We start from the raw sequence: 13,845 nt of genomic DNA, 5'->3' as shown, positions 1-13,845 counted from the left end.
GTTGACTTTAAATGTTTCCCCACTACAGGCATGTCTATGATTGCTGGCTTTATCCATTTGCTCTTTTTTTTTTTGGAACAGTGGTGTGTAACATGTGGAATCCTCCTGCCCTCTGACCTGAACCCCATACACTTAAGGAAGGTTGGAATTTGGAAAATTGTAGCCGGAGCCTCTGATTTCCACCCTTGATTCCCTCAACCTGGGATGCACTCCATCTGGAGGGGTGGATTTTCTACTTTGAGTACTACCAGCCTTTTATGTATCTCATCTTTATTTTTTTTTGCCTTATCCAATATTGCTTCTCTATTCTCCCTTTACTGCTACATAGATAGCATCCTGTTCTGTTGTGAAGGCAGATGTACTATATTCATTTAGTGCTTAAGTCATGCTCACTGCCTCCACAAGATTTTGTTTGTCTTAATTTGCCCCACTCTTCCTTTAGCTACTACTTTACTAATTATGTTTGTAAGAGTGTAAGGTTCCTTTTTATGTTAGATGCTAGTCTATACTCATACCCCACTCCCTACCCCTATTTTTAAAGATCTCTGTACTTTCTGTAGCCTGGTGCTCTACTGTTATGGACCATACAATTGTCAGAAGCCAAAAGCAAAATACTCTGGGTGCTGAAAATTTGAAATCAAAAGACAAAATTCTGGAAATACTCAGGTCTGACAGTATCTGTGGAGAGAGAACAAGAGTTAATGTTTCAGGTTGATCTCTCATCAGAAATTGTTATAAATCTCTTTTTTCCTACTTAATTTTGTTCTCTATCAGTTCTAGCTTTGGATGTCCTTCATTTCCCTCTTATTGAAGTGTGTTTGCTCTGTACCTGAGCCATCTCCTCTTTGAATACCTTCAGTTGTTCATTTACTGTTTTGCCTACCAATTTTTGATTCCAGTGCTTTGAATCCTTCATGTTACACTAACTAACAAAAAGGAATACCATAAACTGCATTTATGACTAATTTAAAATACCATGACAAATTGATATTGTAAAATAAAAGGTTTTGCAGCATTGCTGAAACAAGTTGGGTCAAGAAGTATGTGCGCTGTGCAATCTGACAGTCCAACTCAATGTCCTATTTTATCTAGCCTCCACTACCTACTCTTTTAGAATTGTATAAATTCACAGTTAATCACAGTATGCAATGTGAAAGGAATGTGTTTGGATGACTTTAAACCCTCTCCTTTTCTTGTGCTTGTGGTAAACTCTGACCAGTGGATTTGACTTTCTTCTTTAGGCATCTGTGGAGAGTTTGAGTCGGAGGTAAAAAGAGAAAATAACTTAATTGCATTTAAACCAGTGGGTTAGAGTAACTTGATGACACTAGCACATAACACTATTGTTTGTTGAATTAAGAGATGGTCATGCAAAGTTTCTTGGAGAAGACCTATAAATATAAACACCTTTTAAAAGAAAATCTACAGATGTAAATAAAGGAAGTGGATTTTAATAGTGCTCTCTTCGGTTTTGCCTTTAATGGTTCTTTTCAGTAATGTAGCCTTGCTTGGTGCTCTCCTGTTATGTTGCCTTCTCAGTTTCAAGGGGATGGTGTCTTTGGGATTGCCTAATTCTATATGTTACAGTGGTGGGTGTCTTCATGTTGACTGCTTTCCAGCATTTTATATTTTTAACTGACAAGCGGCATACTACGTAGAGAGTTGCTGCTACTGGAACAGAGCATCTTATTATTGAAAAGCTGTTTTGCAAAGTGTCTGCTCCAACTGTTTTCAAGTGTAAAACATAAACAAAAGGGATTGAGATACATGCGTCTTAATCTTTACACTTTGCACAGAGTTTCATTCCTTTCCTATAGTGTGGTCTCTGCTTGATTATCAACATGTGTAATATTTGGCAACTGTTGTGGACTAAAAGTAGTACGAACGTAGGAGCAGGAGTAGGCCATTCAGCCCGTCAAGCCTGCTCTGCTATGCAATACGATCATGGCTGACCATCTGCCTCAATGCCTTTCCCCCCACACTATCCCCATATCCCTTTTATGTCATTTGATATTTCAAAATCTGTCAATCTGTGTTTTAAACATACTGAGTTTCCACAGCCCCTTGATGTAGAGAATTCCAAAGGTTCACGACCCTCTTGAGAAAAAAAAATTCTCCCCATCTTGGTCCTAAGTGGCTTCCTCCTTTATTTTGAAATTGTGTCCCCTGGTTCTCGACTCCCCAACCATGTATCTACCCTGTCTATCCCTTTAAGTATTTTGTAGGTTGCAATGAGATCACCTCTTATTCTTCCAAACTCTAGAAAATACAGGCCTAATTTCCCCAATCTCTCTTCATAGGACAGCTCTGCCATCCTGGGAACAAGTCTGATGAACTTTCATTGCGCACTCTGTGGCAATAATATCTTTCCTAAGGCAAGGGGACCAAAACTGCACACAGTACTCCAGCTGCGATCTAACCAAGGTTCTATACAGAAAAAGTCATACAAACTCTAAGCATTAACTCTGTTTCTCTCTCCACAGATGCTGCCAGATCTGCTGAGTTTTCCCAGCATTTTCTGTTTTTTTTTCAGATTTCCAGCATCTGCAGTAGTTTGCTTTTACCATTTCGTACAGTTCCTCTTACCATTTAAGAAAGAGTATAAAACTTATACTCTATATGTCTGGTCCCCTGAGCAAAGTGGCTAACCTCAAATCATATTCCATCTGCCACATTCTTGCCCACTCACTAAGTCTGTCCAAATCCTCTTGAAACCACTTTGCATCTTCCTGTCAATGCACATTCCCACATAGCTTTGTGTCATCTGTGAACTTGGAAATATTACATTTGGTCCCCACATCCAAATCATTGATAAATATTGTGAACAGCTGGGGCCCACATACAGATCCTTGTGGTATCCCACTAGCCACAGCCTGCCAAAGTGACTGACTCATTTATTTATTCCTGCTGTTTTTTGCCTGTTAGTCAATCCTTAATCCTTGACAGTACATTACCTCCTATCCCATGTGCTTTAAGTTTGCTCCCCAATCTCTTGTGGGGAACTTTACCAAAAGGCTTCTGAAAATCCAAGTATGCTACGCCCTTTATCAATTCTGTTCGTAACACCCTCAAAAAAAAACTACTCCAGGTTCGCCAAACATGATTTCCCATTCAGAAATCCATATTGATTATGCCCAATCAGATTACTATTATCCAAGTGCCCATTTATATCTTTTATAATAAATCCTAGCATTTAGTAGTTGCAGGCATGACCCTTTTCCCATAAATTTGAGGTATGGTGTGTTAAGTTGGCAACACTGAACAGAGAATTTTAGGTGTTCACTGCAGATTGCTCTATTGGCCTATATAGAAGTATTGAGAAAATGTTATTCTGGTTATGAACTTGATATCATTCTTTGTTTCCCTGCTCCAGATTTTGGTGTGAGTGCATTCTTGGCAACAGGAGGTGACATGACCAGGAATAAAGTGAGGAAGACCTTTGTGGGCACACCCTGCTGGATGGCACCTGAAGTCATGGAGCAGGTGAAGCACTCATTATTCACATCAGAACATTGCGAAATCCTTTTTTAAATTCTCGAAATAAACACTTGGAACTGAATATCATGAGTTTAAAGTTACATAAACTGACGATCCCATGTTCAGTCCTTGGCCTGAATACAACGGGGGTGATATTTGGGGTACTATTTGCCAGAGGAAGGGGAAGTGTAGCCAGGGCCTTTTTTGTGGGTGCTACTGAGTCGGGCCCCTGCTGGAAATGGCATATATGGACTCTGGATGAGAATGGCAGAGAGGTAGGTGTGAAAGCCATTAGTAGTCTCAAATAGTTTATCAAAGCTCTCAAAAGAAGTCTGGGAAGGTGCTAGAGGGATGAAATCACCAGCATCACCTTCAGACAATAGACAAGAATGCTAGAACGCTTCTGATAGCAGGCTATGAGCACTTTTTAAAAAGTGAGCATGATTAATGTATTCCAAGTCCAATTTCATTTTAGTGCCATGTTGGTGCTGTTGGACTTAAACTTTGATTGTTGGTGGTATTTATATTGCCCAACTTATTTTTGTTTTGGCAAAAGCATTGAAATTTCTTGGGCATCCTGCTCTGAAAAGTTCACGCCCTTCCCTCTTCCCATACCCCCAAAATAATTGCAGCAATATAAAAGCAAGTAATTAAAGAGTTTTGCTTTTGTGTTCTTTAATGAAAAGAAGGCTTATCTGACATGCAATCCTTCTCTCATCTCTAACTTCCATCTTCTGTGCTACAATCTGTAATGACTTTATTTTCAGTTGTTGCTATTACTTTTCCAATCTTTCCTCCTAGCTCTTCCTCCTCACTGTGTTGAAATCAAGACTTACCATGTTGCCTCCTACTCAATGCCTCTTTTCACAGGACCTCAGAACAGTGGAACTGCTCACCTACTTTTATTTTAGTTTTCTTTCCTCCTACATGACACAGGCAAATTAAAACTTATGCTTGGAATTGCATACCCAGTACTTACTGACTTATCACTCTCTTGCTAATGTCTGCACTATAGTACTTTGTTCCTCACCTCAATTTCTTAATTTAAAAATGACTGCTAGAGTTTAAACAGAAGATGACTAAGAAGCATATACAATTCTGGGATTAATTTGGGGTGAAATACATGTAATGTGAAACTTCAAAATAATCCTGTTGTCCTTTGCCTCAACAGGTTAGAGGTTATGACTTCAAAGCAGACATTTGGAGTTTTGGAATTACAGCCATTGAACTGGCTACAGGAGCAGCTCCTTATCATAAATACCCGCCAATGAAAGTAAGAATCACTGCCAAGTCCAATGGTTGCAGGTGTTCATTTGCATTTCAGTTGTTGGACATCACTAGAAATAAAAATTCAATCAAAATTGCTGGAAATATACAGTAGGTTAATCAATATAAGGAAAAGAAAATTTCTGTTAAATTTGATAGTCATAGAAATTTACAGCCTGAAAGAGGTCACTTGATCCATGGATTTTTTTTTTTATGGTTTTAGATTGCTCTACAGCAATCGTATGCTGATCTCTCCCATTGTGTCATCATCTGCTTCAAACATTTACCCACTTTTCCCTTAAGGTGTGATGGTCCTTGCTGCAGCAGCTCCATCTGGCAGTGACTTTCATGACATCAGGACATTCAAAAGTGCTTCAGAGCCTATGAAATGTAGCCATTGTTATAAGGAATTTCCTACATTATGTGAAAAAATTTCTGCTAACCTATTTCCTAACTCCCTCTGTGACCATTTTAATATTGATGGAATAGAAAATGCTGGAAAAACTCATCAGGTCTGGTAGCATCTGTGGAGAGAGGAACTGGTAATATTTTGAGTCCATATGACTCTTCTTCAGAGCTCTGAATGGACAGATGCTGTCAGACCTGCTGTGTTTTTCCAGCATTTTCTGTTTTTCTTTCAGATTTCCAGCATTCGCAGTATTTGACTTTTATTATAATATTGATGAACCCTGGTTACTGACTTCCCCAATCAGAAAGAATAAAATTTCTCTGTTAAAATCCTTGATTGTTTAGGAAATCCTTGATTGTTTAGAAAACCCTCATTAAATCTTTTGGTCTTTTCTGTTCCAATGGAAATAACCCTGAGTATTTACTAACTATTGTCGCTCATCCATGGTCGTCTTAAACGGTTGTATGCCTGTATTCGCATTATCGGGAAATATTTTTGAATCCCTTCATCTTCATTCATAGTCTTTATTAACTTTTTATTGTTTTGCTTTACACTTCAGGTCATTTTAATTTAATTTCATTTGTATTTTGCACTAACCTGTGCAAGAAAAGAATGACCTGCACTTACTTAACAATCTCAGGATGTCCCAAAACCAATGAAGTACTACCTTTGAAATGTAGTTGCTATTGGTGTACAGGAAATGCAGCAGCCAATTTGTACACAGCAGGATCTGACAAACCATAATTATGATTATCACCAAGTGATCTGTGGGTTTTATTTATTTTTCAATGTTGGCTGAGGGATAAATGGTGATCTTTGAAATAGTGCAATGGAATCTTTTAAGTCTATTTGAGAGGTTAGAACTGGCTTCTGGTCTCATGCAAAGGATGGCATTTCTGCTACACTGTCTGGATTGTTGTTCAAGATTTTGTGCTCAAGTGTCTGGTATGAGACTTGAACCCACAGCCTTCAGTGCTACCATTAAGCCATGTCTGATATCTTTCTAGCCTCCTGAAGTTTCTTACAGTTCTGTTCACTGTTTGCCAAATACCCTGTTTCTGTGTCATAGCAGATTTTGATATTGTACTCCCTGTGCCCAAGTTCAATTCATTAAGTACACTCAGTGAATAAAGTGTACCCAGCACTGACCCCTGGAGTACACCAGTTCCAACCGTCCTTAAACCTGTTACTAGTACCTGTTAACCATAACCCTTTATATCTAACTAACTCTGTAGCTATGCTGTTATGCTTCTCTCACATCATATGCCTAACTTTCTGTTAGCCTCTAATGAAAAGTTACCTGCTATATCGTGTCTACTGGATTACCTTTATTTTGGTAATTTCTTAATTTTACTAGATTCATCCAATTTTAATTTCAGCTATTTTGGAATCATATATTTTCTGCAGTTCGTTCTTCTTCATGTAACAACATTCATGTCATGAATAGGATCCTCCCTCAGACCCCCCATCTTCTATAAAGCTCTTTTTTCAGATACCTATCTTTCAGATAATCTACCTGTTTCCAGCATTTTTCTGTTTCTATTGCATATTTCCAACATTTGACTTTTTTGATCTTTATAATAACATCTCCCTAGGAGGACATTGGAAGCAGAGAGTTTTGATTAATTCAGATGCATATTTGATGGATTTCCTCAAGAAAATAAAATTTTTGGATATATTATGTGATGTGAATACTTTGGAATCTTGGTGTGTTAAGTGTAGCATACCTGGGGGACAAAGGTGAATTGGAGGACGGTAGCATAGCGGTAATGTTACTGGACTAGTAAGCAGAGAGGCCTAGGCTAATTCTCTGGAAATGTGGCAGTTGGAGGATTTTAAATTCAATTAACTTATTAATTAATAAATGCTAATCTCAATAACCAAGTAAGAATACATTTTTAAATGAATCATCTTTGTGGTTGTTTTGCAATTCCTTTCTCCTTTATCTGGTTATCCCTGGTCACTGGACCAATGCTAGTTGCCTATGCTATAGCATGTTCAAAGTAGCTCACTTACTAACTTTGCAAGCCAGACTACCATCTACAGACACAAGTCGGGACTGTGATCGAATGCCCCCACTTGCTTGCTCCAACAACACAAGAAGCTCAACATCACCCAGGATAAAGGAGCCCACTTAATTAGCACACCATCCAGCTTAAACATTCACTCCCACCACCATGGCAGCAATGTATACCATCTACAAGATGCACTGCAGCATTTTGCCATGGCTGCTCCAACAGCATCTTCCAAACCTGCAACCTCTACCACCTAGAAGAGCAGCAGGTGCAGGGAAGCACCACCGCCTGCAAGTTCCCCTCCAAGTCATACTACGTCCTCCTTGACTTCGAAATATATCACAGCTGTCACTGCTTCAGGATTCTGGAACTCCCTTCCTAACAGCACTGTGGTGTACCTAGACCATACAGATTGCATTGGTTCAAGAAAGCAGCTTACTGACATCTTAAAGGCAGTTAGGGATGGGCAATAAATGCTGCCTTGCCAGCAATGCCCAAATCCCTTGAATAGAAAAGGATAAGTTACTCATTGGCTCAGTGCATCTTAATGAAATGTAGAACCCAGTATCTTTTGCAGAAAAATACATGCTTTTTCAAAAATTCTTTGCTCCACTTGTGTGGCTATGACACCTGTTGTTCCAAGGTGCATTAATTTTATAAACTTCATTAAGCAACCTCTTTCTGTTATCTGTAATGCTCTCTCCTTGTTTAGGTTTTAATGTTGACTCTTCAGAACGATCCGCCCTCTTTGGAGACAGGAGTGCAGGATAAGGAAATGGTCAAAAAGTATGGCAAGTCCTTTAGGAAGATGATTTCACAATGCCTACAGAAAGATCCAGAGAAGAGGTAAAAATCAGAGAATGACTCTGCTTGCTTGCTTTAATTTCCATATTCTGAGATCAGCAATATGGAGATATACTCAGGATAAATGAAATAAGGTAGCATGAATCTGGATCATTTCTGAGTGATATAGATTGGTTTCTAAGTGTTTAGTTTTTTAACAATCATCTATAAATGTTCTGCTTATTGCCCATGCTCTAAAATTATTGTGGAAACAGTACTAAACAAGAATTTGCATTTATATAATACCTTTTAATGTAATTATCCTAAGATGTTTTGCAAGAACATAATCAGGCAAAAAATAACAGCTGTTCTAATCCAGGTTATTTAGTGACTTCTAGTAACAGGTTTTATAAAAAGTGTGTTTTTATTTGATCTGGCAAACGAGGCCTTTAAGTACGCTTGAATAAAAGCAATATACTGCAGATGCTGGAAATCTGAAACAAAAACAGAAAATGCTGGAAAAACTCAGCACGTGTAGCAGCATCTGTAGAGAGAGAAACAGAGTTAACACTTCGAGTCCATGTGACCCTTCAGAGGAGAGGGGTCATACAGACTCGAAACGTTAACTCTGTTTCTCTTGCCACAGATGCTGCTAGATCTGCTTAGTTTTTCCAGCATTTTCTGTTTTTGTTTAAGCACTCTTGAATGCCCAGTGAGCTGTAGCATCTCTCCCTCCAGTATGGAAAGACCACCTAGTTTCTGGTTAGTATTTCTCAGCAGTGACTCTACTCTGATCAAAAACTCAATTTTTAGGGCTAAATGACCTGATGAATCCCTTAGCATAAAGTTTCTTTTTTTCCTAAAAACATTACCTCCCTCACCAAGGTGGAGTTGACAAACACCTTTCATTAAACATTTGTGGCTATCATTCGTGGTGAATACTTGACAGTGATTTTCTCATCTATAGCAGACATTACATTAAAGCCTGGCCCTGTCCTGTCCAAAGTGTCACCTTTGGATCAGTAGTAGCACATTCGCCTAATTTGGAAGATTGTGGGTTCAAGTCTTACTCCAAAGTAATCTCAGCTGATGTCAGTACTGAGGGAGTGAAAGGTCCCACAGCACTGTTCCAATACCATTAAAACATATTACATGGTTATTACCATGTTGCTGTTTGTGGAACTTCACTGTTGACATATTAGCTGTTGTGTTCCCTATGTTACAACAGTGACTTTCAGAAGTGTCAAATGGCTGCAAAGTGCTGTTAGGTATCGTGAGGTTTTAAAAGGCACTATCTAACTGTGAGTTTGAGTTCTACTGGGTGTCATTTCATAAAGGTCATCAGTGGAATCCTTAACCAACTTTTGCCTTTGTGCCTTTAGGTTCATGCGGTCAACAGTAGCACCCCTACTATGGCCTCAGCTGGGAGCCAACTCAGCAGAGACCAAAAATCAAGCAAAAAAGGGGAAACTAATGCTAAATTTGCTGATGATACAAAGATAGGTAGGAAAGTAAGATGTGAAGAGGACATGAGGCTACAAAGGGTTATAGATAGGTTGTGAGTGGGCAAAGATCTGGCCAATGGAGCATAATGTGGGAAAATGTGAAATTAATCTTTTTGACAGGAAAAATAAAAAAAAGAAGTATTTTATCTGAATGGTGAGAGAATGCAGAGGGATCTAGGTGTCCTAGTGCATGAATCGCAAAAGGTTAGTATGCAGGTACAGCAAGTAATTAGGAAATCTAACCGGATGTTATCATTTATTGTGAAGGGAATTAAATACAAAAGTAGGGAGGCTATGCTTCAGTTATACAGGGCATTGATGAGACCACATTTGGAGTACTCTGTATAGTATTGGTCTCCTTATTTAAGGAATGATGTAAGTTCATTGGAATCAGTTCAGAGAAGGTTTACTAGACTGATGCTGGAATGGGTGGATTGTTTTGAGGAAAGGTTGGACAAGTTTGGCATGTATCTGCTGGAGTTAAGAAGAGTAAGAGGCAACCTGATTGAATCTTAAGACCCTGAGAGGCCTTGATGAGGTGGTTATGGAGAGGATGTTTCCTCTTGGGAGAATCATTTAAGACGGAGATGAGGAGAAATCTTTTGTGGGTCGTGAGTATTTGGAACTCTGCTTCCTCGAAAGGCTGTGGAAGAAGAGCCTTTGAATATTTTTAAGGCAGAGTTAGGTAATTTCTTAATAAGCAAGGGGGTGGAATGTTGTAGAGGTAGGTGGGAATGTGGAATTGAGGTTACAACATGTCAGCCATAATCTTATTAAATGGCAGAACATTCTCAGGGGCCGAATGGCCTACTCCTCCTCATTCAAATCTATTTCCACTGTCAGGATGGTCAGTAACCAGAGGACACACAATTAAGATAATTGGCAAAAGAACCAAAAGAAAATAATTGTTTTTATGCAACAAGGAGTGAATGTCAGAAAGGGTGACGGAAGCAGATTCAGTAGGAGCTTTCAAAATGGAATTGGTTATAAACTTGAAAGTGACATTTTTGTTTGGATATGGGAAAACAGTGGGAGTGTGGGACTAATTGAATAACTCTTTTAAAGAGCTGGCTAGACATAATGGACTGAATGGCCTTCCATACTGCGTGGTTCCATAAAACCTGGGATGTTTCTGGTCCCTGTTGCTTTGTGATGAAAACTGCAGAAATGGCTATAAATGATTATTGCATGTTTTAATGTCCCAAACTCAGCACTGCTCAATTCTCATTCTTTGCTATTTCAATTCTCGTGAAACCATAAAAACACTTGCACATTTTTAATGCAAATATAAAAGTCTTTTTATTTTATATAGATTGAATAGTAAACTATAATCCACTGTTATAAATGCTGTCGGCTTTCAGAGTTAGTCTTATTGAACATTCTGGAACAATGCACCAGTGTCCACACACTGTTCTACATTCGTCAAATGTGACCTTAGCGTAGGCAGTGTAATTATCAGCCCTATCCATTGGATCAAAGTAGAGTTTTCATCTCTATTTATTATTGTTTATTTATTAGTGAATGTGCTGTGATGGTCAGACTTTTCAAACCTCCTTTTATAAACTAGTGTTTAATGTAATCGGTAGATGTGCCCAACACCGCCCCCCCCGCCCCACCCCAAAATTTATACCTAAGTTCCACTCTCAGTATATTGAAGAAAGGTATGAAAATCTAGGTACAAAGGCCAGGAGCAGGAAAAAGAAGGCATTAAGCACAATAGTAGCTGTTTTAGTAAAAAAAACAGAATACTGCATTTGTTAGAAATCTGAAACAAATAGAAAATGCTCAAAAGATTCAGCACATCTGGCAACATGTGTAGAGACCTGACAAAAGTCATTGACCTCAAAAGGTTAATTTTTTTTTTGCCATATACTGCCAAACCTCCTGAGGATTTACTGTATTTTGTTTTTGTGTTAGCTGTTTTTGGTTAATCTCATACTTCATTCTCACTTTCCTGCCTTCTCGACATATGTCTCAATCTATTGAATGGCACAGACAGAATGGGCCAAGTGGCCTAATTCTGAGGGAAGTTTTTCTATAATTCTCTTTCGAATCCCTTTTATACCCTTTGCTTCAGCAGCCTACCCTGGTAACCTGTACCACTTGTCTGTTATTGATCTAGTTCTTTCCAAATTACACAGTCACTTCCTACTTGCTAACTTTTTAATTTATCCCCTGGCTTTTTAACTCTGTCTACTTGAACAACTTGCTTGGATATAAGGTATTTCCATTGTTTTAGTCTAGATGAAAATGTTTTAGTCTAAATGAAAATAATCTCTTGTGGCAGGAGATGTGTTTTGCAGGTTTATTTAAAGTGTGGAGATCTGCAATCCTCCATTGCAGGGAGCTATCCTGCTGATGTCAGCTACATATTCATCCGGTACTGCATTCTGCTGATTAGTGCCTTCCAATTGACATTCAGGACTAGACAGAATGCCAATCTTAAATTCCCCCTGGAGCTACTCTCTGATGGTTTCAAAGCTGACAGTATGTTTTCTCTGTCTGGAATGAGAGAGAAAAATGCTGAAATTATACTTGATGAACAATCTTATGTTTTATCCACCCCTGCTCCCTGCATCCCCCCCCCCACCACCCCCAAAACACTTTAATCTTAGTTACCTCTGGATCCTATTGTCCCCTACCCCTTTGAATGTGCTGACTCAAGCTATGGAAACTATCGAGGTATTTCCCTCTTGTCCCTCTTGTCCATCGGGAAAATCCTGACGCACGTTCTGCTGAATCACTTACTTTCTATGGCTGAGAAAATCTTCCCAGAGACAGTGTGGCTTTGGGCTTTCCAGAGGAACCTCCAACATGATATTTGTGCTTGACAAATCTAAGAAAAATGTTAAGAATAACACCAGGAACTCTTCATTGCACACATTGACCTGATCAAAGCATTTGGCTCAGTAAATCACGAGGCTCTGTGCTGTACCAATTTGGATGTTCAAGAACCACCTTCACGATCCTGAAATTGCTTCATGATGAAATGACCACAACTGCCTGTGTGGGAGACCTGAGACAGGTGTTTTTAAAATCCCAACAAGACTCTGATGTCCCCTGTGTTACTCATAACATACCTGACGGTGGCTATTCACTTCATCAAAGATTAACTGTCCTCTGGTGTCAGTATTAAATACAGTGTAAATGGAAAACACTTTAATCTTAGTTACCTCTGCCAACTGGGCTAGAGTCTAGTGGCTTCACCAGATTTGCAATCCATTCTTGATCTCTTCAATTCAGCTAACAAGAAATTTGTTCTGCCATAACAAAACTTGTATATCAACCTACACTTGGTCTGTCGATATTCCTTCAACCATTCATGTTGAAGAATAGACTCTGGAATATGTTAAGCACTTCCCATACTTCAGCACCCTCCTCTTTCAAAAGGTCACAATTGGTGCCCAACTGTGCCAGTTCACCCTTCTACAAACTTTGGCAGTGTTTGACAACAAAGATCAACAAAAGTCCTCGTGTATAGAGTGGCTGTTGTCACCATGCTCTTACACTGCAGTGAGAGCTGTCTAGGTTTCCAGAAGGCAAGTCTGTAAACATTCAGGCAAAACTCCTGCAAAATCAATTTCGGTGTACTGGCCACTGACTGCATGGCTGAAAATCATAATTCCGCCTGGTCCTATTTTCTCAAATGGCCAACATTCGAGGGGAAGACAGAGAAAACACTTCAAAGACACTCTGAAGCTCCTTGAACGTGGCAGCATTGACCTTAACAGGGAGAAGCTTGCTATCAGTCATTCAGAATAGTGAAAATCTGCCCATCAAGCTGTACCATGTTTCAAATCCCAATACCTTAATGATGCGGCAGCAGCAGCAGCAGCAGCAGAGAAGGGAAGCAAATTCTGCACTCCGGATCCCACTGCCTCGTGCGATGACCTGTCCCACGTGCCCAAAGTTACAGGTTGAAAATCAGCCTGCTCAGTCGCATGAAGACCCATGGCAGAAACTTGCGACCCGGAGTAGACATCGTCCTTGAACCAAAGGGCAGCCAAATGCGAGTCAAGTTGCTCTTTACCTCCACAGGTGGCTTTTTTAATCATGCAAGTGGACTATTCTCATACAAGGCCCTCAGAAGGCCAACAAACGTGCAGGTTAGGAACTACTTGAATGATGGAACAGCTTTGAGGTGCTGAATGGCTGCCTGCCTTTCACATACTCGACTGTATTTTTTAATTCATTTTGTGGGCTGTGGGAGTTGCTAGCTAGATCAGCATCTATTGTCCATCCCTAATTGCCCTTGCGAAGGCAATGGTGAGCTGCCCTCTTGAACCATTGCAGTCCATGTGGTGTAGGTGCACCCACAGTGCTGTTAGGGAGGGAGTTCCAGGATTTTGACCTACCAACAGTGAAGGAACGGCAATATATTTCCAGGTCA

At 39.5% G+C, this 13,845-nt stretch overlaps 1 protein-coding gene across 3 annotated transcripts in view; it reads left to right on the top strand.

Annotated features, from left to right (window-relative positions):
* The window catches only part of oxsr1b (oxidative stress responsive kinase 1b), a 250,226-nt gene that overhangs the window by 159,038 nt on the left and 77,343 nt on the right, over positions 1-13,845 (top strand). For 2 of the 3 annotated variants that reach the window (XR_005943301.1, XM_041189579.1), the window contains exons 6-8: positions 3,374-3,483; positions 4,649-4,750; positions 7,880-8,013. Coding sequence is in view for 2 of the 3 variants with exons in the window: in XM_041189579.1 (XP_041045513.1) it covers positions 3,374-3,483; positions 4,649-4,750; positions 7,880-8,013 (346 nt within the window). In the remaining variant the exon portion in view is untranslated. The remainder of the gene's footprint in view (positions 1-3,373; positions 3,484-4,648; positions 4,751-7,879; positions 8,014-13,845) is intronic. The other variant, XM_041189580.1, reaches the window with a different exon arrangement.

Source organism: Carcharodon carcharias, chromosome 6, assembly GCF_017639515.1.
Source record: "Carcharodon carcharias isolate sCarCar2 chromosome 6, sCarCar2.pri, whole genome shotgun sequence".
NCBI classification, from domain to species: Eukaryota; Metazoa; Chordata; class Chondrichthyes; order Lamniformes; family Lamnidae; genus Carcharodon; species Carcharodon carcharias.
Note: the sequence above shows the minus strand (reverse complement) of the source record. Positions and strands in the feature narration are given on the sequence as shown.